Source organism: Lolium perenne, chromosome 6 (assembly GCF_019359855.2).
Source record: "Lolium perenne isolate Kyuss_39 chromosome 6, Kyuss_2.0, whole genome shotgun sequence".
Taxonomy (NCBI): domain Eukaryota; kingdom Viridiplantae; phylum Streptophyta; class Magnoliopsida; order Poales; family Poaceae; genus Lolium; species Lolium perenne.
Genome location: NC_067249.2, coordinates 273,295,038 through 273,321,001, shown reverse-complemented (window position 1 = coordinate 273,321,001; position 25,964 = coordinate 273,295,038). Strand labels below are relative to the sequence as shown.

The window sequence follows — 25,964 nt, the reverse complement described above, 5'->3', positions numbered from 1 at the left end:
GGGTATTCAGAACCACCATTTCAAGTCAGAAATTCTTGACAGTGGTCTGCAACAATGCTAGATGTCCATCAAGGGTGCATGGGTACTATCCGAAGTATGACACAACATGGGTTGTGAGCGACTTCGTGCCGCACACCTGTGTCCTTAAGAGTATGCTGAAGGATCACCGAAACCTTACATCCACTCTGCTTGCTCGCCTGTTCTACAAGGAGATTGTAGAGAATACGGCGATGGGGGTTAAAGCCATCCAGAAAAGAGTTCACCTTCAATATAAGTATGAAATTTCATATGGCAAGGCATGGAGGGCTAAACAAACGGCACTGGAGAACAGATTCGGGACCTTCTATGATGCTTATGACGGTGTCATCCGTCTCCTCCAGACATTGAAGGACCGGAATCCGGGCACCCATGTGGACATACAAGACTTTGTGATACCAGAGTTCCCTAATGTCAGGGTTCTGCACAGGGTGTTTTTCGCATTCAGCATATGCATCGAGGCTTTCATGCATTGTCGTCCGGTGATGTGTGTAGATGGAACTTTTCTCGATCGGGCAGTGCAGGTGGGTCGATTCTCGACAGCCATTGGAGTGGACGACAACAATAGAATTGTGCATCTCGCATTTGCATTTGTTGAGAGCGAGAACACCGCTAGCTGGTTATGGTTCTTCGTGCGATTAAAAAATCGATAGTGAAAGATCGCCCAAATGTGTGCGTGCTCCACAACAGGCATGCAAGTATACTTGCGGCTATCAAGACGCTGAAAGAAGCCGGACCTGATGAAGAGACGCCATGGCAGGATATGCAGAGTAGGTGGTGCATGCGCCACTTGGGGGGCAATTTCTTCTCGCAGTTTAGGAGCAAGAGTCTTATGAATCTGTTCAAGAAGTTGTGCAAGCAGAATCAAGAATGCAAGTACACTTTTCTCCGCGGCAAGCTGGATGAGTTCACTAAGGACCATGTGCGGCACAGGAGAGCCGCGCGAGCTGCATTAGCAGCAGCTCATGCAGCAGCTGTGGCACAGGGTACACAGGTTCCGGAAGCCCCCGAGCTAGATCCTATTGGGCTATGTGACCTGCCTAGATTTGACCCACCCAATACTAGAAGGAGGCCTGGACGACGGATTAAAAAAATTGCAAAGTGGATAGAGCACGACCCATTAGAAAGGTGGTCTTTGCTGCATGACACACATGGAGCTAGGTATGGTGTGATGACTACCAACCTAGCTGAATCATACAACTTCGTGCTTAGGGGAAATAGGGCATTGCCGCTGACAGCCCTTGTGGAGGGTATTTTATATGGCACTATGAATTATTTCAAAGAGAGACGTCAGTTGGGTGTGAGTCATATGCTGGAAAATCCAAACACTCCTTACTGTAAGACCATTATGGAATATATGGATGTCAAGATGAAGAAGGGTATGTCACACACTGTTCTGGCCATCAGTAATCAGGAAAGGAGGTTTGAGGTGCGCTTACCTACCGACAAGTTTGGTTGTGTGAATGCGGTGAGAACACATGAGGTCAGAATTGGAAATGAAGAATGGCCATCGTGTGAGTGCACGTGCAACAAACCGAAGTTGCTTCACCTTCCATGCTCCCATGTGTTGGCAGCTACCAGACAACTAGGGATGGACTCAATCTCTTTCGTCTCTCCATATTACATGAAAGAGTCTGTGCTGAACACCTGGACCGGTGAGAAATTCTTTATTTAGAAGAGTATGTGCTAGATTTTAATTTAAGACTGAGTGTAGGTGCTAGATTTTTTTGACGAGTCTGTAATTTGTATAGGTGAGCAGATATGTCAGATAGAGTAAAATTCGTTGTTTACTTCGGTAACGGCACGGTCCGAACAACTCCGATGGGAGCTGATCTGAGCGAGTTTCAGTATGAGGAGTTGCATTTCTCAAACCCAAAAACATGGCGAGTTAGTCAGTTTGAAGGAGTGGTTGACCGTGAATTTCGGGTTTAATCCCGAAGCATACACTGTTGGTGTGCATGCTTTGTGGAGCTGTCCAAGTACCCAAATTTTCTGGCGGTTGAAGCCGATTGAGCGGATGTCGGGGGGATGACTCCCGGTATACAAAGAGTATGGCAAGGATGCCATGTTTTTATCCTTCCGGTACCGGTTGAAAGTTTAGTCCGGTATGTTTCTAAGCGTATGCCAGAGAGAACCGGTATCCCAAGAGGGGATACGCCGGAGTGCTGGAGTCCAGAGGGTTTCAAACACCAAGGCAAAGGTTCCGGAACCCACGGTAAGCTACCGGGGGTCCGGCATGTTCTCCTTGGTAACACGGCAACGGGCAATCAAAGATTCCCCAAGGGCTAAGCGACAAAGATGAGCGAAGCAGTTCAGCTTTAATCGAAGCCCTGGCGCCAAAGCGGAGGATGACGCAAAAGGTACCGGTAGGCGTCACCAGCCCTTGTATAAAGAAGATTCCGGAGTCATCACTGCCAAAGTGGCTTTGTAAAGTAGTTTGTCTAGTCAAAGATGCCATTAGGGTTTCTTCCCTTGTAAGCCACCTCTCCCCTATATAAGGAGAGGGGGCACACCCCTGCGGGGGAGGTTCCATTCTAGAGAGAAAAGAGAACACAGGAGAGAGCAAGTAGCTAGCAGAGCTAGGTCTGTACTGTGCTTCTTCAACCTCTGGCCAAGGCCAAGTTCATCAATAAAGTTACCGGTATTCATCCGGAATCCACCCTTGTGTAACCAAAACCCTCCCCCGAATCCTCTAGCGCACATTCGGCCCCAACTTAAGCCATCCTATGGCATCTGTCTGTTCACCACGACGATAGTTGGCGCCCACCGTGGGGCACGCAGCTGCGCTGGCTGGAGTTCATATTCGGGCGGGCCTCCTCACCATCTCCGGCGAGCGCGTGGTGTCTGGGCTCGTCCAGCGCCTCGGCTCGTTGGACTTCGTCAACGACAACGCGGGCTGCTTCGCCAACGGCGGTAAGTTCCCCAAGAACGGCCGCATCATGGAGTTCGGCAGCCACCGCGTCTACCTCGGCACCGTCCCGGAGCGCCAGTACCTCTCGCCGGTGCTGGTGGCGCCGGACCCGCCAAGATCTTCACCAACTCGCGAGCAGCGCACCGGCAGCGCCGCCGGCAGCGTGCAGGTAATGATGGTTCATGTAGGAGCCGCCGGCAAGGAAACTGCTGTGGAGACCGCATGGCAGACCAAATCCACACGCATGGCCAAGCCACCGACCGAGCGCGACCAGATCGTCGCCGGAACATCTACCGCACCACCGGCAGCGACTCCGTTGCAAGCGGCCATGAGCGTGTTGGCCACGCCCATCGCGCAGAACATCGACCCTGCCGCGGCACGGGCCGAACTAGAGGCGCAGCGACACACGCTGCTATCCGGTGCTGCGGACATCGCCAAGGCCCAGCAAGAGCTCAACCTAACCCTACGTGAGTATAACGCTGCCCATGGCTTTGCTTCCGTTAGCGCGAACCCTGTTAGAGCTGCAGGGAACCGGCTTAGAGGTCGTAACTTAGATCAGGATCTGCGCCGGGAAGTTCTTTCCGAAAAAAGCATGTCGGTATCTTTGAGCATGATAGAAAAACCTAAGTATAGCAGTCCGGATAAAACTCTAAAAGCTGCAAGGGCTGCAGTAGAAGCATGTAAATCTCTAACCGGTGAGGCTCTAGCAAAACAGCAAGCTAGAGTAAAAGAATTGCTTGATGCAGTTGAGGCACAAAATGCGGAGATGGCACGCAATAACAAAGCGGCATCCCAATCCATGCGTTCGGCAAGAAATGCCGGAAGCAAATCGCATGGGCAGGCTTCGTCCCCTCATCCGGACATAAGAAAAGAAAAAGATGCGAACGTACAGCAGATGACTGTGTACGATTCGGTTCTAGCCGGAAAGCAAAAAGCCGGGCAACATGATACCGGTAGAAAAAGCCAAGGGGCAAGATATGCCGAAAATGGCTATGCCGGAAAAATGATGCCGGAAGAGGCGAATCCGGGCAAAATTATTGTGCGCCCAGAGCGGCGTACGCGGGTGACAAGATGCAACCAAGATACCAAAGGGGTAACGCCACAGTGCCGAACCGGTACGATGAGGCCGACTCCGGAATGGAACGAGCTTACCGGAACCCACTGGGGGAACGTGTTGGTGAAAGATGTCTGCCAAACCGGGATGCGAGGCACAGGCTGGACAGGGTATATCTATCCGAAATGATCGAGTCTGAGGGACCACCAGGCCCAAAGTGCTTTGGCCCCCGGATCATGAGAGAGGAACCACCAGTGCGCAACTTTCAGTTGCCCCGAGACACAAAGACATACGATGGCACCACTAAGCCGGAAGATTGGCTTGCTGACTACGTCACAGCAGTATACGTCGCTGGTGGCGGAGGAACCGCAACCGGTGGAGGAAACCGACGTTGGGCGGTGAGAATCGTACCGTCATTCCTGGTAGGACCGGCACGTATCTGGCTGAACAATTTGCCAGCCGGAAGCATTAACGGATGGCTTGACTTCGAGGAAGCATTCGTGAGCAACTTCACCAGTACGTACCGGAGGCCAAACAGACCGCAGCAGCTCGCCATGTGCCAGCAGCGCGATAACGAAACAGACCGGGAATACCTGACCCGGTGGAATAATACAAGAAACTCTTGTGAAGGTGTAATAGAAGCGCAGGCCATAGCTTGGTTCTGTAATGGGTGCCGGAGAGGCTCACCGCTGTGGCAAAAGTTGCAAAGAAGCATGCCGGCAACCTTGGCAGAAGTGATCCGGGTGGCGGACAGCTACGCGTTGGGAGATCCAATGCAACCTTGGCAATTGCTGTGGGCTTCAGAAAGGTCCCGGTGCTCCCACAGCAGCTTCTCGAACAGCTGTTTCCGGGAGTCGAAGGCGCCCTGTACAATCAAAGTATACAATGAGTTATACCGATTTCTCGCGGTTTCGCGCTAAGTACTGCGTGCTTAACCCGAAACTCGGGGGCTGGCTATGCCGGTTTTGTCTTTCAAGGAAAGTTTCGCGCTAAGTACTGCGTGCTTAACCCGAAACTCGGGGACTGGCTATGCCGGTTTTGTCTTTCAAGGAAAGTTTCGCGCTAAGTACTGCGTGCTTAACCCGAAACTCGGGGACTGGCTATGCCGGTTTTGTCTTTCAAGGAAAGTTTCGCGCTAAGTACTGCGTGCTTAACCCGAAACTCGGGGGACTGGCTATGCCGGTTTTGTCTTTCAAGAAAAGTTTCGCGCTAAGTACTGCGTGCTTAACCCGAAACTCGGGGACTGTGAGGATATATCTACAAGTGAAAATATGAAAACCGGCATCGGTATGAAGAAAAAAGTTGTGAAATTTGAGTGAGAATCTTACCACCACGTTGGCACTGGCATCGTGCCAGGCCGTGTCAAACTCCTTCACGGCGCGTTTCAGCCGGCCAAGGTGCTGCGCCGTGTTCCGCGGGCCGGAGTTGTCCACGACCGGCAGCTTATCTTTGCCCAGGCCGAGGGTGGTGGCGGACAGATCTGCCCGGTTCCATTCTTCCGCGTATTCGCGGAGAGCACCCAGATCGACCTCGCCGCGGCGGAGCTCGACTATCCGGCCCAGCTGCGCCGAGGCCTTTTCGCCGGCGGAAGTGGCGGCGCGGCTGGCGTGCAGCACTAGTGCCTTTGAGCCGGAAGGGGGCGCGGTCGCCGCAGTAACCGCTGCAGCAAGTTGCTGAGCGGTGGGAGTTGCGCCTTCCGGGCAAGCTGGCTCGGGGGCAGCAGTTGGCGCACCGGCAGAAGATACCGGAGGTGGCATCGGCGCATCCTTTGCCGGTAAGGGAGCCTCCGGAGCTTCCTTGGCCGGCGAAGAGGTTGCTGGCGCGGAAGGTTCCGGCACAGCCTTGGAGGAGGAAGCAGAGACTTTCTTCTTTTTCTTCTTGGGAGTGGGAGGAACCGGAGGTTCCGCCCGCTCGGCATCTTCGCTACCGGCGCCTATGTTGCTGGCGCCGGTGTCTTCAAGATCTGGAGGGGAAGTGAAATCCTCCTCCGCGCGGTGGTTTGACGGTTCAGGGGTCGCGCGCCCCAAACTTGTGTTTCCTCCCCGAGAGGAGGAAGGAGATTTGCCGGCACCCGAAGGTACCGGACTTGCTTGATGAGGAGGGGAGACCCTGGGAGCTTCTTCTGAAGTCTCCGGCCTCATACCAGTAGCGCTCCTGGATAGCATAAGGGGATCCCTGGAGAAAGAAAAAAGTATAAGAGCTGGCAATGAGGCAGCTGTTGAAAAAAAAAATCTCAACCGGAGAACGTGAAACCGGATTCTTACCCAGTGGTGACCGGCATGGCTTGCCGGCGCTTCTTTGTCTTGGGCCCAGCCACCGTCGTTTTCTTGCGGCGCTTGGCGGGTGGTGCTTCGCTTGGGCCGGCCTCAGGGGCAGGATCCTTGTTCTTCCCCCCCTGGGAGGCCAGGTTGTCCAAGAACTCTTGGCCAACCTCGGCCGACAAGGGAGCCACGTGCTCCAGGACCGGAGTGTTCGTACCGGCTGAGCGAAGATCTACAGAATAACAAACTAAAAGAAGTGAGCTATGTACCTCGAGGGTAACGACCTCGACGTCATTTGCCGGATGGGAAATTGAAAGCTTACCGGGGTGCCTGACGAACGTCGGACCTGTAACATCCCAAAAATTTTCAAAACAAATAAAATGAATTTCCCTTTTTCCAAATTTTGGAACCAACAAAAACTTTTATTAAATTAAGTTTGATACCTGGTGATCTTGCTTAATTCTTGTGCTTTTGCCATGAATGTTTAATTAGTATTTTGAAATACTCTTAAACCCTAAACCTCACATCCCCTTGTTACCATCCAAGTTAAAATAAAATAAAAAGAATTTAAATAAGAAAAAGGCATATGTGCCTATGGCTATTTTTGTAAAACTTTACCCTAGGCCTTTCCACCTTATTTAGAGGATTGGAAAAACTTCATAAACCTTACCTAGTGCTTATCGAACCAAATCCAAGTTGAAACCAAAGAAATTAAAAAGAAACTAAAAATGCCATAGAGGCATATGGGAGTAAAATGCAAATTTGTGAATTTGAGGATCTTGACCCTAAGACTTGTGGTGAATGGTTGGATCACTCCTATATACCATTTCAACACTCAACAACATCAATTGGGTCAAGCCAAGTCAAATTAAAAATCAAATGCAACATATGCATAGATGCATATGTGGCACATGGCCATTTTCCCAAACCTTGACCTATGCCTTTATACCTTACCCAAATGGTGTGACACCATCTCTAAACCTAATCTAACACTAAATTGACCCTCTACCTTGCCCAAGTAAAGCAAGGGGAACAAATTACAAGAATAAGGCAAATTGACATATCACCTCTTATGTGTTATGGCCATTTTTGCAAAACTTTGAACTAGACCTTTTGGAATGGTTTCAATGGTTCGGAAATGTTCCTAAACTAATAAGAATCACTTTAGAGTCAAGAAAAATCAAATCAAAAAGAGAGAAGTCAAATAGGGAGAAAATCCCATTTTCACTCACATACACATTTTAGCCACTTTTACAAATCATCAACCAAGGCTGATTTTGCTTGCTCCTTTGGTTGTAAAACACTTATATATCAATTACAAACCCAAATGCATCAAAGAAACCAGAATCAAATCAAAGAAAAATGCAATTTCCAACTTACATATGATAATGGTCATGTGACCACTTTATATTATCTTCACCACTTTGCACCCCTGGTTTTGACTTTTCTCAAACTAAACTTGGTCAACACTTGCCATGTCATCCAAGACCATGTCAAGGTGAACCACTTTGCTGTTGACCACCAGAGCTGACTTTGACCAGGTTGACCAGAATAGATGAGACAAGTGGAGACATTGAAACAAAGAGAGGATTCACCCCCATTTTGAAAACTTGCAAACCATCACCAAATTGACCACCACCACCACCATTCTACCTCTCTGAATATATGAATGAGATCCACCAAAAAGATTTCCAAAATTTGACAAAAATTCTCTTGCGGCCATTTATACAAACACCTTGTGGGCAGAATCCAAATTGATGCCCATGCTGGATTTTTAAGTTGGACCAAGTCTAACCTGACCACCTCTGCATCCCTGCACCTCTCCTCTACCTCACCAATCCACTTGCACCTCAGTCAAAGCCAAGAAATGAGCCATGCCAGACCATGCCGGCCCTCATGTCACTCCACATGCTCACCTCCTCTCCTCTCCCATCCAAGTCACTCCATCATGTCTCTGAGCTTGCCCTCACCCTGCTGATCGCGACCATGCACGCCATTGACCGAGAAGGCGTCGACACTGGCCAGTACCAGACGCGTCCCGACGCGCCCACGACGCCCAGAGCGCGCCAGGACATGTCCCTGGACGCGACAGGACGCCGCCGTGCCCCGTCGCCTCACGCCTCCCCTCGCTCTCCCCATGCACCAGTCGCCTCGCCACGGTACCCTCTACCTCCCAGACAACTCCATTTGACCGCGGACCAGCTGTAGACGACGCCCTCGTCAGCGACCGTCCGCCACCGTACTGCCAGGATGCGAGGAAGATGACGACGCGACCACTCCACCCCTGACCTCGCCTGGACGTGCGCTGTGATCACTGTGACGCCAGGAACCCGAAACGCCCATCCCTTGCCCCTTCGCCGCCCTGGAACGACGAGCTCGTCGACGACCTTGCTCGCTCCCCGCAGCACCTCTGGCCCCTATAAAAGTAGGCCGCCCCGAGACGAATTCTTCACACCCCCGCGCTTCTCTCTCACCACTGAGCCTCCTCGACCACCTCTCTCACTCAATTAGTCACCGGAGCCGTCCAATTCGTCGCCGGAGCCCGCGGAGGAGCTGAGATCACCGCCGTCGATTGCGGCCACCATTGGAGACGCCTCTGGTGCCATCTGCTTCCCCTTCCTCGACAACGTCGCCGCCACACGTCGCCACCCCTCGCCGGAGCTCCAGCACGCCGCCGACCCCCTACCTCCGCCGCTGCCGCAAGCTCTTCTCCCCGACGGTGACGACGACGCACAACCGTCAGATCGTCATCTAATCGCACGGTTGAGGTTAGCACATACCGCTTCGGCGAGTTACTCTCGCTGACCAGTAGGACCCACTGTCAGGCAGCCCGTAGCGATACTGGGCCGGCCCACTCTCTCTCCTGCTGTGCAGCCCACCTCGTTTCCCGCCAGCCCAACCATTTGAATTCAAAATTTCCAGAATAGATAAATATTGCAAACTGGTGCCAACTTCAAAATTGCATAGTTTCAAATCCACTTGGCCAAATTTTACAAATTTTATATATTTGGAAAGCTTAGAGTTTTCTCTACACAATGCTACTGGTTTGAACCCTAGACCGGTTATAGAATTAAAGTAGGAAAATAAACAAGACAGAGACTTTTGTGACTTAGAATAATTATTAAAAATCAACCACAAATGCTTTTGAGTTAATTCCAACTCCTATAAATCACTTTTCCCTTGCACTAATTGTTTATGCAAAAATATGCCATGCTTACTTTGAATGATCATGGCCTAGTCTAATTAAAGGACTATATGGCTATTTCTAGCCAAAGATATTGTCCAAAACTATTTAAAAATCACATGGGAGTTTTTCTCTCATTTAAATCCTGTCACAAATATTTCAAAATGAGGTAGAGACCCTGGTCTATTAGGTCTCATGTAAATTTGTTTGATGATATTAAATCATTACTATGTTAGGATTAAATTGTATGAGGTGCTTCACCTCATTTAAATCATTTTCCTAAATGAGGAGTATGAAGAGGTGGACTTTGGTCAACCTAGGTCATATATTCTTCATGAAGGAAATTAAATGGTAATAAGATAATGAGAGGAAATTATTGCTCTAAGGAATTAAAAATAACACCTTAATTAGTATGAGAGGAAATTATTTTTCTTAATTAAGAAAACAAGTCCACCCACTTAATAGTAAGGTGTGATGCTAGCTTAAATTGAGTGACTCATGTGTGTGTGTGCTTAGTTTAGTACTTAAGTTTGGTGTGATGATTGTATACCCCGTATTCGTATTTTAGACACTAGTACCGAGGAGTACCAAGAGGAGGAGGAGGTCTACTTCCAAGAAGAAGAAGATCACTTTGATCAGTACACCAACCAAGGCAAGCTAATATTCTTGCAAGATTGCCCTTGTGCAAAGCTCTACAAGAGCAAGGCACACTCCCTTATTACTTTATGCTTCATGATCCCATCCCAAGTTTTATTCTTGCAAAGTTTTTACTTTATTTATTAAAGCTTCCTTTTATAGTTAACTTTGGTCTAAGTATCAGAGGAGTACAAGAGCATCAAACTTAGCCTAAATAGCTACAAGTAAATTAGCACCACTCATGCCTAGTTGCTAGTGCTAAACTAAAATTGACTACTCTAGATGGGAACTTGTGAAAACCAATGACTTTGAAAACCTTGGAATGATGAGTCATTCTATTGAAAGATTTTGAAGGTGAAGATGACTTGTGAATGACATGGTGAACTTTACAAAAACTGATGGTTGGGTTCGGATGCGATACCATTTCCAATTTTGCAAGTACCCCCACAATACCTGATATGGGTAGGGCTTAACTGGAAATTTATGTACCTTAGTATGGGTTCCCTCTAAACAAGCGTCATCGGGGTTAGGCCGAAGGCTGCCTCTACGACAAACGAAATGATGTGATATGACGTGAAATGAGGTGAATGTCCGGCCCAAGCCCTATGCAGTTCCCAGGCTGACTGTCTGTCTTCACTGGGAGGCCAAGCTCATGGGGAGAGGTGCCTATACTAGGATATGTAAGTGAAAGGTTATGGTTGGTAGTCCGCACACGGAGTGTGATAAATCAGGGCCAGTTAACCCTGACGGATTATTGCAAATGTTGTGGCACAAGTGTACGACCTCTGCAGAGTGTAGAACTATTCGAATAGCCGCGTCCACGGTTATGGACGGTTGGAAAGGCCATACTGTTCCGTCATCAGATCATTTTTCAAAAATGTGACATGTGACTTGTGACTTGAACTTGAAAGGTGAATGGTGAATTTGACTTGAATCACAACAGAGTTGTGGGAATGACACTAATGTTCCCACTTGAGTTAGTTAGCAAATGAAGAGGCTTTTACTAAATGGTTGTGAACTAAAATTGGCTTTATGCAAATAAACTTAGAGTTTAGCACCCCCTTACTATAGTTGATAGTGCTTACACCAGTATTAGTTTGCGAGTACTTTAAAGTACTCACGGCTTTGTCCCTGGCTATTCAAATGGCCAGACTATGAAGAGGAACAGCAGTACGAGGAAGATGGACAGCAGGACGTCTACGACAACTAGGACCACTCCTGACGTCAACAGTTGCCTGTGGAATAGATGGACTACTACTACGCTACTTCGCTTCCGCTATGTGTTTTGTAATTGATCAATAGATCAACTATTATTGTAATGAGACTGGATCATGTGATCCTTTGTGTTGTAAGACAATTATGAGTTGTAATGAAGGATGTTCTGTGATATCAATCTATTATGTCTCGCAAAAACAATACTCCTGGGATTGCGATGAATGGCATAATAGGCATCTGGACTTAAAAATCCGGGTGTTGACAGGACCCATCTTATGTCTTCCCTTCACGAAGGGGTCAGCGTCCGAGTCGTCCTGGAAACACAGGCTCGGGGCGTAGGAGGGCGGTTCTTCCCTACCGATCCGGGAGAAGTTCTGCAACACAAAAGAACCAAATCAGAACTAAAGATTCACAGATACACCGGTAAAAGGTTTCCCGCAGGTCCCGAGGTCTTACTTGGCTCGGAGGAGGATTGTTGCGACTGTAAGGAAGCAGCCCATACTTTCCGCTAGGATTCAGCGTATTCTGACAGATCTGCTTGGCCTTAAGGACGAAGTCAGGGGCGCTCAGCGGATAGGTGGTGATCCTTGTCGGGTCCATCCGGCCGGACATTTGACAGATCTTATGAGCGCGGCGCTGGAGGGGCAAGACCCGGCGCGAGAGGAAAAGCTGGAAAAGGTCATCCGCGCAGAGATTGGTCTCCTCCTTATTCTTCTCGATGAAAAGGGCCACCCGCTTGGACTCCTTATGGTCCTTGGGATTGTGGAGCCAATTCTTCATGCTAGGAGGCCCGGGAACATATTCCGGAAGGTTGATAAAGTCTTCCGGGCCACTGTTCCGCACATGGAAAAAAGATTTCTGCCAAGTCCGGACAGATTCCAGACCGGAAAGTTTGTAGAAGCTGCTCCCTTGACGGGGAGAAAGGATGCAGCCCCCGCACCGGACGAACGGCTTGGGGTGCGGAAGATTCTTGTCTTGGATAGAATTCTTCCGGAGGTAGTAAAAGTAAGAAAAATTATCTATGGAAGGAGTGATACCAGCGTATCCCTCCATGAAAGTGGTGAAGGAAGAAAGAAAGAAGATGGAATTGCCCGGAAGATGATGGGGCTGAAGTTCATAAAAGTCTAAAAAGCGCCGGAAGAAGTCCGACGCCGGAAGGCCAAGACCACGCTCAAAATGGGCGGAAAAGACGACATATTCACCGGGCCGAGGCTCAGGCTGCCGCTCCTCGCCAGGGATCCGGCACCAAACCTCTTCCGGTATCCTCCTGGACCGGTAGAGCCAGTCTATCTCCGCTTGGGTGACATCGGAACCCATCCAAGCTACGCGTGTGTAGGAATCGAGGTCGATGCCGGAGCAGTTGGCTTTGGCGCTCTGGGCAAGGTCCTCCTCGAGCCCGTCGTCGGTTTGCTCAACCGGGGCTTCCTCTCCCAAAAAAATTTCCGGACTCTCGCTATACCGGGTGTTGGCGGAGTGTTCCGGAAGGGAGCTTTCAGATGACATTCTCGCTAAGTTCTGAGCCTAGCTACAAACAACTTTCCCCGAATCTATCTGTTCGCAAAGATCTACGAGTAAGAAAAAAGACAAGAGAAAAGAGGAAATAAATATCTACCGGCCCAAAAGTAGTGTGGAACAGAGGAAAATAAGATGAGCCAAAAGAACCCACCTGAGGGCGGCGGCGGACAAGGAAGTCGATGGTCCGTCGAAGTTCGAAGAAGAAGTGGTTAGCGGCGGCGAACGGAGAAGAGGAGGAAGAGGCCGAGGCGGTGCTCTGAATGCGGGAGGCAGAGAGCTTCGGCAGATCTTGGCGACGGCGGGAAATCGCGTTCTCTGGATCCTTCTCGCGAGAGTTCACCGGAGAGCAAGGGTTCGACGGACGGGCGAAGGTGCCGGGAGCTCGGGCGGCGAAGAGCAAGAAGTGGAGGTTGAAGATGAAGTGAGCGTGGGTGAAGGAGGAGAACCGCCGCGCCCCCTTTATACTGAATTGATAATGGGCCGCGGAGCGGTTTGGCCCGTTTCGCTTCACCCGTGGGCCGCCACGTGGCGCAGAACTACACGCCTAAAAGCAAAGTGCCACTCGGTGGCCGCAAGGATCCGGAATGGCAGCAAGGATCCGGTGTGATGCATTAAATGAGAGCGCGGGAGTCGAACGGAATTGACACCTGACACTGGAGCGTCAGAAACAGTGCGCATGTCACTGACAGGCACTAGTTCCAACATATTCTCGACTCCGCCGAGGAGAGCTTAATGTCAAAGCAACCGGAAACATGTACCGGAAGGTCTCAGTAAAGCCGGAAGGTTCAATTAACAAGATATGCTGAGATGGTTTCGGCGTGAAGCCGGAGAAATTCCATATAAGTTGCCTAGCTAAGAAAGTTCGGTAAGATACTGGATGTGTTTAAATGGAAACCGGAAGGATTAATCCGGCACTCTGTTCAAAGGAACCTGGAATGGACCGTCGGATAGAATCCGCCGGGCCATACCAGCTTCGGGGACTAATGTCGGGGGGATGACTCCCGGTATACAAAGAGTATGGCAAGGATGCCATGTTTTTATCCTTCCGGTACCGGTTGAAAGTTTAGTCCGGTATGTTTCTAAGCGTATGCCAGAGAGAACCGGTATCCCAAGAGGGGATACGCCGGAGGGCTGGAGTCCAGAGGGTTTCAAACACCAAGGCAAAGGTTCCGGAACCCACGGTAAGCTACCGGGGTCCGGCATGTTCTCCTTGGTAACACGGCAACGGGCAGTCAAAGATTCCCCAAGGGCTAAGCGACAAAGATGAGCGAAGCAGTTCAGCTTTAATCGAAGCTCTGGCGCCAAAGCGGAGGATGACGCAAAAGGTACCGGTAGGCGTCACCAGCCCTTGTATAAAGAAGATGCCGGAGTCATCACTGCCAAAGTGGCTTTGTAAAGTAGTTTGTCTAGTCAAAGATGCCATTACGGTTTCTTCCCTTGTAAGCCACCTCTCCCCTATATAAGGAGAGGAGGCACACCCCTGCGGGGGAGGTTCCATTCTAGAGAGAAAAGAGAACACAGGAGAGAGCAAGTAGCTAGCAGAGCTAGGTCTGTACTGTGCTTCTTCAACCTCTGGCCAAGGCCAAGTTCATCAATAAAGTTACCGGTATTCATCCGGAATCCACCCTTGTGTAACCAAAACCCTCCCCCGAATCCTCTAGCGCACATTCGGCCCCAACTTAAGCCATCCTATGGCATCTGTCTGTTCACCACGACGACAGCGGACCTCTCAGTGGGTGCACTGGTTAGAAGCGTGCGAGCGCAGGGGAACTCACCCCCTCGCCTTAATGCTTCCCAAAGCGAAGGAGGTGAATTCCCAGGAAGGTGAGGGTGAGTTCCATCCAGGCCAGAGCAGTCAAAGTTCTGATGCTGGCAGCAGCAGTTTCCAATCCGGGCAGAGTAGCCATGCAGCTTGTGGTCATGATGGTAGTGTCGAGCTTCAAAGCGAGGATGAAGAAGAAGACCAGATGCAGAACATGATGGACGAGGAAGACGAGGATGGAGTGGACGATGAGCTTGACTCAGATGAATCCGGTGGATCCGATAATTCAGATGACAACGATGAGGAGGATCCGATCCCCTCTTCTTGGAACCATGATTTGTCGGAGGCAATGATAGTGGATGATCGGCATGATTCTGCCTGGGAGTACAGCATGAACACCATCTCAATTGGTGCTAGATATGCTGACAAGAGACATCTGCATGAAGCAATCACTCAGTGGGCAATGAACACGCAAAGGGTATTCAGAACCACCATTTCAAGTCAGAAATTCTTGACAGTGGTCTGCAACAATGCTAGATGTCCATCAAGGGTGCATGGGTACTATCCGAAGTATGACACAACATGGGTTGTGAGCGACTTCGTGCCGCACACCTGTGTCCTTAAGAGTATGCTGAAGGATCGCCGAAACCTTACATCCACTCTGCTTGCTCGCCTGTTCTACAAGGAGATTGTAGAGAATACGGCGATGGGGGTTAAAGCCATCCAGAAAAGAGTTCACCTTCAATATAAGTATGAAATTTCATATGGCAAGGCATGGAGGGCTAAACAAACGGCACTGGAGAACAGATTCGGGACCTTCTATGATGCTTATGACGGTGTCGTCCGTCTCCTCCAGACATTGAAGGACCGGAATCCGGGCACCCATGTGGACATACAAGACTTTGTGATACCAGAGTTCCCTAATGTCAGGGTTCTGCACAGGGTGTTTTTCGCATTCAGCATATGCATCGAGGCTTTCATGCATTGTCGTCCGGTGATGTGTGTAGATGGAACTTTTCTGACTGGCAGGTACAGGGGTCAGATTCTGACAGCCATTGGAGTGGACGACAACAATCGAATTGTGCATCTCGCATTTGCATTTGTTGAGAGCGAGAACACTGCTAGCTGGTTATGGTTCTTCAGGCAGTTAAAAAAATCGATAGTGAAAGATCGCCCAAATGTGTGCGTGCTCCACGACAGGCATGCAAGTATACTTGCGGCTATCAAGACGCTGAAAGAAGCCGGACCTGATGAAGAGACGCCATGGCAGGATATGCAGAGTAGGTGGTGCATGCGCCACTTGGGGGGCAATTTCTTCTCGCAGTTTAGGAGCAAGAGTCTTATGAATCTGTTCAAGAAGTTGTGCAAGCAGAATCAAGAATGCAAGTACACTTTTCTCCGCGGCAAGCTGGATGAGTTCACTAAGGACCATGTGCGGCACAGGAGAGCCGCGCGAGCTGCATTAGCAGCAGCTCATGCAGCAGCTGTGGCACAGGGTACACAGGTTCCGGAAGCCCCCGAGCCAGATCCTATTGGGCTATGTGACCTGCCTAGATTTGACCCACCCAATACTAGAAGGAGGCCTGGACGACGGATTAAAAAAATTGCAAAGTGGATAGAGCACAACCCATTAGAAAGGTGGTCTTTGCTGCATGACACACATGGAGCTAGGTATGGTGTGATGACTACCAACCTAGCTGAATCATACAACTTCGTGCTTAGGGGAAATAGGGCATTGCCGCTGACAGCCCTTGTGGAGGGTATTTTATATGGCACTATGAATTATTTCAAAGAGAGACGTCAGTTGGCTGTGAGTCATATGCTGGAAAATCCAAACACTCCTTACTGTAAGACCATTATGGAATATATAGATGTCAAGATGAAGAAGGGTATGTCACACACTGTTCTGGCCATCAGTAATCAGGAAAGGAGGTTTGAGGTGCGCTTACCTACCGATAAGTTTGGTTGTGTGAATGCGGTGAGAACACATGAGGTCAGAATTGGAAATGAAGAATGGCCATCGTGTGAGTGCACGTGCAACAAACCGAAGTTGCTTCACCTTCCATGCTCCCATGTGTTGGCAGCTACCAGACAACTAGGGATGGACTCAATCTCTTTCGTCTCTCCATATTACATGAAAGAGTCTGTGCTGAACACCTGGACCGGTGAGATGGTAGGACATAGAGTTGTGGGAAATTTTACTACGGTGATACCAAATGAAAGGCGGTACATCCCTGACCCAAGGTTATTGCGGACAAGCAGAGGTCGACGGGAGACAAGGCGCATTAGGAATGATATGGATGAGGCCGAAGCGAGTGGTCCAACTAGGCAATGTTTTCTGTGCAACCAGTTTGGACACAGGGACCCCCTATGTCCCACTTTCTACCCAGCGGCTGCAGCGGCGGCGGCTAACCGTGGTCGAGGCAACCGTGGAAGGCGTGGGAGGGGAAGAACTAGAGGGAGACAGTAGCAAATTTGTAATATGTATGAACTATGGTTTAAGTTGTAGTATGTCTGAACAATGCTTCAATTGTAATATGTACGAACTAAGCTTTAATTTGTAGTATTTCTGAATAATGCATCAATTTGTAATATGTATGAACTATGCTTTAATTTGTAATCTTTGTGATCGATGGTTGAATTTGTACTATGTCTGAACAATGCTACAATTTGTGATCGATGGTTCTATGTGTGCAGATATGGCGGCCCAATCGTTGCTTGATCCACTGATTGATCAGAAACATCGTGCAGCGCACTTGGAGGCTGATCCGCAGATCCTCGAGCCCCTGCAGACCCGTACTCCAAAGAAGAACTGGATGATACACCCTGAATGGGTTGACATGTATGTGTTCAATTGTTTTGTATCAAATTTATAAGAACTCTATTGGACCTGCTTTAGCTTGTGCATGATTTGTTTTGCAGGTTGAAGTGGGCTGGTCTACTACCTTTCGCTCGATTAGTGGAGGCCCGAGATCACATTTCGCGCCTCAACTACGATGCTGCTTTGATCACCTGCTTAGTGGATCGGTGGAGGCCCGAGACCCACACGTTCCACTTTCGCTGGGGTGAGATGGCTCCTACTCTAGAGGACGTGTCTATGTTGTTGGGCCTTCCGTTGGCTGGTGAGCCCATAGGCCCATTGGAGGAAACCATCGGCTGGCAGCACACCATGGATGCCCGTTTCCATGGTATTCGTGCAGACGTTGGTGACAAGGTATCGACTTGTCAATGCCTACAAGTTGTAGACTAGGGTTTCGTGGAAAGTAGAGGGCAAGTAGATCTCGAAGGTTTCAGCCGAAAAGGTGCTCGACTGCTAAAAACTAGGGTTGTGTTGACAATGATTCGATTCTCTCTTTCTCCCTCGACTTCCCCTTATATAGGAGGCGGAGCCGAGGGTTTCGTGACATATAAGTTACAAACAGCGGGAGACTCTTTGAGTTCGTTTCGTATAATTACAAGTCTCTATTCCGAATATATCTCTAACTTCCATATCAACGCTTTATTGGGCTTCCGGGCTTCGTAATCATCGGGTCGTGGGCCTTCAGTAAACCCCGGGTACTTTCTTCGGCAGGCCCATTGGGGATGCCTATGTCAGTTGGGCCTATGACTTTTGACGCTCACGGCCCTCGCCAGGCATGGCTACACGAGTTCCAGGTTCGTAACAGTTTCGTCTTTTTTATCACAGCTTATTTACCTCATAATATGTAAGTACTAACATTGAAATATATCTTGACAGATCGAGCAGTTCGGATACCCAGATGAACCGATGACGGCGGCCCAGATCACTCGCAGCTTGGAGACGTACCTCATGTGGCTACTCGGGAAGACGATGTTCACGCACAATCACGGGAACACGATCAGTGCGCGGTACATCCCTATAGCTCAGGAGATAGCAGAGGCCACAGAAGCTGAGCACATCACAAAGAGGAGCTGGGGTTCTGCGCTCTTAGCCGCTACGTACCGAGATATGTGTAAGGGTTGCCAGCTCACCTCGCAGGGTTCTAGAATCGTTGGATGCCCACTCCTGTTGCAGCTCTGGTCCTGGGCGAGGTTTCCCATCGGCCGTCCTCAAATTGGTGGTGGGTCATGGCCACCAGACGAGATGTACGATGCGGACCGCATCGACATGCCGACGTTTGGTTATCTATGGACATCGCGGAAGGTATATGCAATATTTACTCTGTGTTTATATTTTTATATAAAATATAACACTAACATAGTTAAGTTATGTTATGCAGAGACGTTTTGGGCATAATCAGCTAAGGAATTGCTACCCAGCATTCACAGAGCAGTTTGACCTACTACTAGAGAGCGATGTCAACTGGGAGCCATACAGTGAGGACCACCGTGACGGGGCATACCCAGGCGGTATATCGAACATGTGTACCAGAGATTGGGCCTACTGGATGACGAAGGCGAAGATCATCTTCGATATCTTCGTGGAGGAGATGTCGCAGCAGAGGGTCATGAGACAGTTTGGACAGCATCAGTTGATCGAGCCACCATCTCCCAGAGGGTCATGAGACAGTTTGGACAGCATCAGTTGATCGAGCCACCATCTCCCACCGTTCCTCTACCACCACGTATCCACATGTGAGTACAATTTAATTTTATCCTAAGTTATTACATTAATTGGACAATCATTGACGGCATGCATTTTCAGGTTGAACAGAAAAGGAGCGAACAAGACTGCTGCTGGATGGGTACAGCTCCTGGCTCCATACATCACGGGTTGAACCACTGCGCCGGCAATATCATGGGCCACTAGGGAGATGTTTGCTCTTCAGGAATTTCATCAGTACTTGCGGGTGACATGCCTAGGACACGACTTCGGCTGAGCCAGGCGTGTGACCCAGTTGAGAGGGCTCCCTCGACACAGTGGGACACCTACCCTCGTCACTCCACTTCAGGCACTCGGAATCACGATGTAAGTCAAATATATTTTTTGTACATTTTGCCAACACATTACTAATTTGTGCTCACAATTGTAGGCCCAGTTGACGGCGGAGCTCCAAGATGACGCGGCCCAGTATACACGATTGCTCTCCTCCGGCCCACTTCTTGGACGGTATGAGCACCACACCTCCTTCGCACGGCGTTTTGAGGACAAACTACGTCGAATCTACTCGGCTATCACATGCACCCGATCTTCGGATGTTGTCGAGTACCGAGCAGCACAGCGGCCACCTCGTCCCTCTTTGCAGGTGCATCAACCGAGGCACGGCCCGCGCCCACGTATGGAGGCACCGCCGAGCCCGAGGCCACCATCTCCTAACCAGGCAGGAGGTTCTGGTTGGCAAAACCAACAGCAGCAGGAGCCTACTTCCGAGTACTGGCAGGGTGCAGGTTTCGGGATGGACCAGCAAACTCCCATGCCTAACTTGGGGTGGCGTCCCCGTATGGAGTCGCCACAGGGTATGAAATTCCTCACTATCCACATTAATTCTGCACCATGTATGAATTTCCTCGGGACTAACGGTTTTTATATCTAATCATAGGTGAGGCATATATGTCGTCTATGTCCGGATCACGATCCTTCTGGTCCAGTGCTCATGATCAGGACAAAACACAGCAGATGTACCAGGACTGGATGTCCAGTCAGCATCAAACTCCACCTCCAGATCCCACACAGCCCACGCAGGATAGTCAGCACGAGTAGGGGTACATGCTTCCTCCCCGACAGCGGCAGTCACCTGTTCGTATGTACTCGCCGTCACCTTTTCAGGCTGGACCGCCACCGAGGCATCGAGGGAGGGGCCGTGGTTAGTGAGATGACATTCAGTGAGTCATCTGTACGGATGAGACTTATTGCTAGTACTATTTCCTTCATCTAGTGTATGAGTACTATTTGTATGCACCATGTATGACTACTATTTGTATGGAGCATGTATCACTACTATTCCTGCGACTCATTACTATGTGCGAGAGACATGTTATTATTATTTCTATTCAACAAACATTTCATATTCAACTTCAAGCGATAATTAAGATACAACTTACTACTGCAACATACCTCCCTGCTAACAAATTAAACGGTACACCAACGCTACAACATACTGCAAGATCCATGACTACTGATAACTACAACACTAAGAACGCAGCACACCCTTTCCCTTGCCCTTCAACGATGCAGCTTTCATGTCCTTGGTGCTAGGCTCGAAGTCGTCGTCCGAGTCGATGACCGGCGGTGCAGCACTCTTGCCCTTCGAGGACTTGACACTCTTGCCCTTCGACGATGCAGCTTTCTTCGCCTTCGTGCTAGGCTCGAAGTCGTCGTCCGAGTCGATGACCGGCGGTGCAGCACTCTTGCCCTTCGACGAGTTGGCACTCTTGCCCTTCGACGATGCAGCTCTCTTCGCCTTGCTGTTAGGCTCAAAGATATCCTCGTCGTCCTCACTCTCAGCTGCCCACAGTGCTGGACATCTCAAATCCCTTTCCCTATCTTTTTCATTCGTTCATGTTAGTGACTTCCACTTCTCATTCAACCTGATAAGCTCACACCTTATTTCCGTGGGCTGCGAGCAGGCATCTTCTTGACTGGATATCCATAACACCAAGTCTCGAATTCCCTACCCACCTTACGGAGCAAGGCGTCGTTACTGATGAACTCCTCGAATGTCTCTACCTTACTCTCCCTCATCACTTTGCGGGCACTGTCTAGAAGAGGTTTGGCCATAAATTCGGTGAAAAGATGAGGGGGATTCTTATATGGGGGATCCATCTTGTTGAGAGAATACACTGAAACACAAGGAAACGGTGTGGGGTTTTTATAGGCTAGAAGGGATGACTTTCGGCGGGAAGATGTGAGCGGGAAAATTGGGCGGGAATAAATGGCGGGACAATTGGGCGGGAAAAATGGCGGCGAATTTCGGCGGGAAACAATTGAGCCAAAATTTCGGACACAACATTTTTGCGACAAATTCATTTCACATTAATACTACAACTGAAATTAAGATACATTGCAGCTGAAATTAAAATACGGCTTATCACTACAACGGAATTTAAGATACAACGACAAACTAAAACTGAAATTAAGATACATAGCCAGTACGACACATCACACTACTTTTCCTGCGTTCACCGTGGCCATTTTCCGGACTTGTCGCCGCGTTCTTCTGCAGTTTGCGCCTCAGCAGCTCTTTCCCTTAGTCTCTTCCTTTCTGCTTAATGAGCCTCCCTGCACACCTCTTCCTCTGCAAACCTACGTGCAGCCTCATCATCCATCCTCTTCTGATTCACCTCGCGATTACGAGCTTGTTCCGCCCTTAGTTTCTGGATCTGTCTCTCTCGCTCTGCTTTAACATTAGCATGAGCCTTTTCCTGACGCTCCTCCTCAAAGAACGTTACCCACGCACGCCAATGTTTCTCCTCAACCTCCTGGCGCGCCCAATCCGGCTGCTCCGTGTCTATCCAGTGAAACTATTTGCATAGAGACGGGGGAGACTGCAACACAAACAGTAACATTAAATCACATTCATAAATAAATTTATGCCTACATAAAATTATGTTGAAACATACCGGTGGCCAGGTGGACGACGAAGCTGAACTACGGGATGGATCATGCTCATAGCTCGCACACATGAAAAATTTCATGCCAAACTGATCAGAGAAATCCTCCACCTGCTTAACCTTAGCAAGACGGCCGCACCAACACCGCTCCGCAGTCACACCCGGGGGAAAACTTGCAGCCTTCGCCTTCACCGGCCTGAACTCCTGGTCAGAGCACGACACACTCATGACGGCTAAGTGGTGAGCCAACATAAAAAAAGAGATAGAAGCACTTGTGCAGCGAAGAGTGTCGATGCCTGCTTTTATAGGGAAAAATCCGAGAACGTGACAGGAAAATATAGCGGGAGATGGTGGCGGGATAAAATTGGCGAGAGATGGTGGCGGGAAGGAGTAGTGGAGGGAAGGAGTGGCGGGAAGGGTGCCGGCAAGGGCGGGAGGGAAACACGGCGGTGTGAACGGAAAAAGGCGGAAAAAATTTCTGCTGCAAACAACTCGGGTTCAACAGCCCCGATTTATTAAATCGGGTTCAACATGCCCGAAATTATAAAATCGGGTTCAACAACCCCGATTTCTTCTTCCAAGTTTCTTTCTTTTTTTCTCGGCGCACGGGAATCCAACAATCGGGTTTGTCAACCCCGAAATTATAAAATCGGGCTCCTCTACCCCGATATTTCAATCTCGGGTTCCTCGAACCCGACGGTGTATTATTCCTGAAAAATGTTAAAAAAGACTATTATTCCTGGAATTAATAATAAAAAGTGTATTATTTTAAAAAAATCGCCAGGAGCGAACCATCAATTCTGAGCATCACTTTAATTTCACCGTGTTTACTAGTACATGTTACAACTTACAACACATGGATGGATGACAACCCACTCGTTCGTCATCAGTCAGTCAATTAGAATTATTAGAGCAGTAGCTATCTATAGCATCAGTAGAGCCGGCTGCAGAGGCGCGACAGGTCCGACGACCGGACGGGCTTGATGAGGAACTCCTCCGCGCCTTCCTCGAGGCACCGGCGGATACGAGCAGGAGAGTTCTCAGACGACATGATCACAACGGGGATGCCACGTAGCTCGGCAGACTCCTTGACCCGCTTCAGAAGCTCGTACCCGTTCATCTCCGGCATGCAGTAGTCTGTGATTATCATGTGCACGCTCCGGTCCAGGCTCAGAACCTCCAGCGCACGCTTGCCGCTGTCCACCGTCGTGACTGCAACAAACGCGCGCGAATCAGTATTCACTTCTTCTTCTTTTCTTCAAAAGTTCTTATATAAGCTGCTTGACAGAATGAGATGAGGCGGTACCTCTGTACTTGGAGCTGCGGAGGAGCCTGGAGATGACGGCGCGGTCGACGAGGCTGTCGTCCACGGCCAGGACATGCGGCTCCGACACCATCGCCGTCGACATCTGCACAGCAGCGGTGGTAGAGAAACAATGGGGCACCACACAATGGAGCTGCGTTGTTGATGATTGACAAAGTAACTTAGCTGGGCAGAGTGGCAACAATGCACATCATTTTATACATGGGTAGAGTTCCAGAGGGGCCGTCCATGGACAGTATAATAGAAACAAACACAAAAAAAATATTAGAAATAACCAAGTACTACAAACAAGGCAAGAAATGAGATCTAACCAAATCTGGAGAGCCGGTGGCGCAGCGCTGGCCAAGGCAGGCGCCTACCCAAACACTATCCAAATTGTTATACTACTACATGTTGCACATGGCACAATTGATGAGTTCCCTCCTCGTCTAAAAAACAAGCCAGCAGCATTAGCAAGTCAACACAAAGTGTGAGACATTATTATATATAAGGGGGGCTAAATACGGTTGATCTCATCCGTTTCGCGGATTCGTATGCCTTTGTTATGCCTGCACAAGAGACAGATCCTGACTACTATATATAATGATTCGGTAGGCTAAGCTCTAGATAATATAGGTATGCTTATTTCATTCTCATCATTTTTGCCTCACATTAGTTACATACATGTCTATTTCGGATATCTTGAGCAAGGTAACTTAGCTTAGGTCCACCGTCTCATTTTGTGCAAAACGAAAACTATTTTGCAAACACCAAATATCAAGTCAGCAGCCAGAACAAACAAACAAACAAGGTTTGACATGCCATGTTTTGTCTTCGCCGAAAAGTTATGCACCATTTTAAGCCACTCGAACTGGAAAGAAGTTCAAGATTTAATTTTAATGGAAGGAAGGCCACTCTAATGGGCAAACCTATAGTGCCCAACAAACAGTAGGTGCCCTAAACCATCCACGTCGCTAAGAGTGAACAAACTCTGAAACACTACATACATTTCTTTAATTATGCATGAACTACGCACATTCAGCATACACACACCCAAGAGGGCATCTTTCGGATATTGTATTTTTGCGTGCGGCAACTACTACTCCCCAACCCTGCTCCTGAATTGAATTGGCAAAAAGCATGCAATAATTCGCATATAGACAGACAAAAAAATATAAGAACCCAGAGATTCTGAAACATGATGTCTGACCTGAAGCTGGAGGGAGGATGGAGGAAGCACTTTGTTTAAGTTCCTGGAGTCAGTTCCTCTGCATCTGGACTTCCATTCAGAAAGCCCACATCCAGGCTCCAGCGAATGGCTCGTGGTACTGCAACGTGGCTGGTCGCGGAAGGAGGATCACCACTGCTCACCAATCTTGGGAGCTGCAGAAAGTTTTTAACTTATGGAAAAGTTTGCTGAAAAGTGTCCAAGTGTTAGCGGTGCAAGCATAAGCTGCTGCTCTTGAGTAAACATCAAAAGTCACAAGCAGTAAGGTCAACTAAGAGCAAAATACGATCCGGCTGTTGCTTTTGGGGAACACAGGAATGAAAAGGCTACTAATGTCAACCAGGTGATATTAGTAGTTTCCTTTGGGCTTCCATTCAAAGTTACTAGGAAATGTGAAAATATGAATTCAGACTAAACAGTCTGCATTACACATCTTTCACCGGACAGATGGCATTATGGAGCACATAAGGTCCATTGTTTCAGGATCAAGAAGAATTCACATCAAGTATTAGAGTTTTGGCATGTGATCTACAAAATTTACTAGGTTGACATACGCTTAACCAGAGCACTACTTGAGATTGACGAGATTAATATATGGGATCAATACTTAATGCAAGTCAACCATGTCACTGTGATCTGAAGCATCTGGCATGATCTGGTGATCTGCCGACCAATGATCACGGCATTTTAACAGTTCACTGACAACTGGCAGCATGAATACAACGTACCGAGAGGTTGATTAAAGTGCACTATAACAAACAAGAACTGACTAATGAGATAAGCCTCATTAAAGATGGTTTGTCTAGAGTGAGCAGTGACAGACTGATATCCTATCACACAAATCACCGAAATATACTCAAATTTCAAATACAAGACTAGAGGATAAAATATAACAGCAAGAAAGAGAGAGGTAGAATTAATTTCAACTGAGCTATAGTTATGTACTACTAGCATCAGTCAAAATAGCACCACACATCTTGAGTTACCAAAATGTATCTCTCTCTCCGATGGGATTGTCTCGGGCCATGGATGGAAGAGTCTTCACAGAGAATGCCTAGTCTTGACTAGTGAACAGCTGTACCAAAATAATTATGTATGGACAAAGATCAGTACATAATTAATACTTGAAATGATGAGAACCTCAGTAATTCTTTAGCCATAAAAAATACAGTACAAATATTGCTGAGAAATATAAAAAGAAAATTACAACTGATATGAGTATAAGACAAGTAGGGAAAAATTGGCAAGATATATGCTGTACCAACTTAAAGTCCACTAGCAGATTATCTCTCTTCTGTACTCATTACCAAAATGGGAACTTCTGTTGTTTGTGTATATTACATACAAAAA

At 48.6% G+C, this 25,964-nt stretch overlaps 2 protein-coding genes across 3 annotated transcripts in view; one reads left to right on the top strand and one right to left on the bottom strand.

Moving 5' to 3' along the window:
• The window catches only part of LOC127326849 (uncharacterized), a 152,928-nt gene that overhangs the window by 114,483 nt on the left and 12,481 nt on the right, over nucleotides 1-25,964 (top strand). The window lies entirely within an intron of this gene.
• On the bottom strand, nucleotides 22,872-25,759 carry LOC127326769 (two-component response regulator ORR3-like). Of its 2 annotated transcripts, XM_051353555.2 has the most exons (3): nucleotides 23,719-25,759; nucleotides 23,390-23,492; nucleotides 22,872-23,295 (listed from the first exon to the last, which is right to left on the bottom strand). In XM_051353555.2, the coding sequence occupies exons 2-3, from the start codon at nucleotides 23,490-23,492 to the stop codon at nucleotides 23,015-23,017; spliced, it is 384 nt and encodes a 127-aa protein (XP_051209515.1). In that variant the 5' UTR covers nucleotides 23,719-25,759; the 3' UTR covers nucleotides 22,872-23,014. The 2 variants fall into 2 exon arrangements, with proteins under 2 accessions (XP_051209515.1, XP_051209514.1); XM_051353554.2 differs by lacking the exon at nucleotides 23,719-25,759 and having other exon boundaries at nucleotides 23,390-23,681.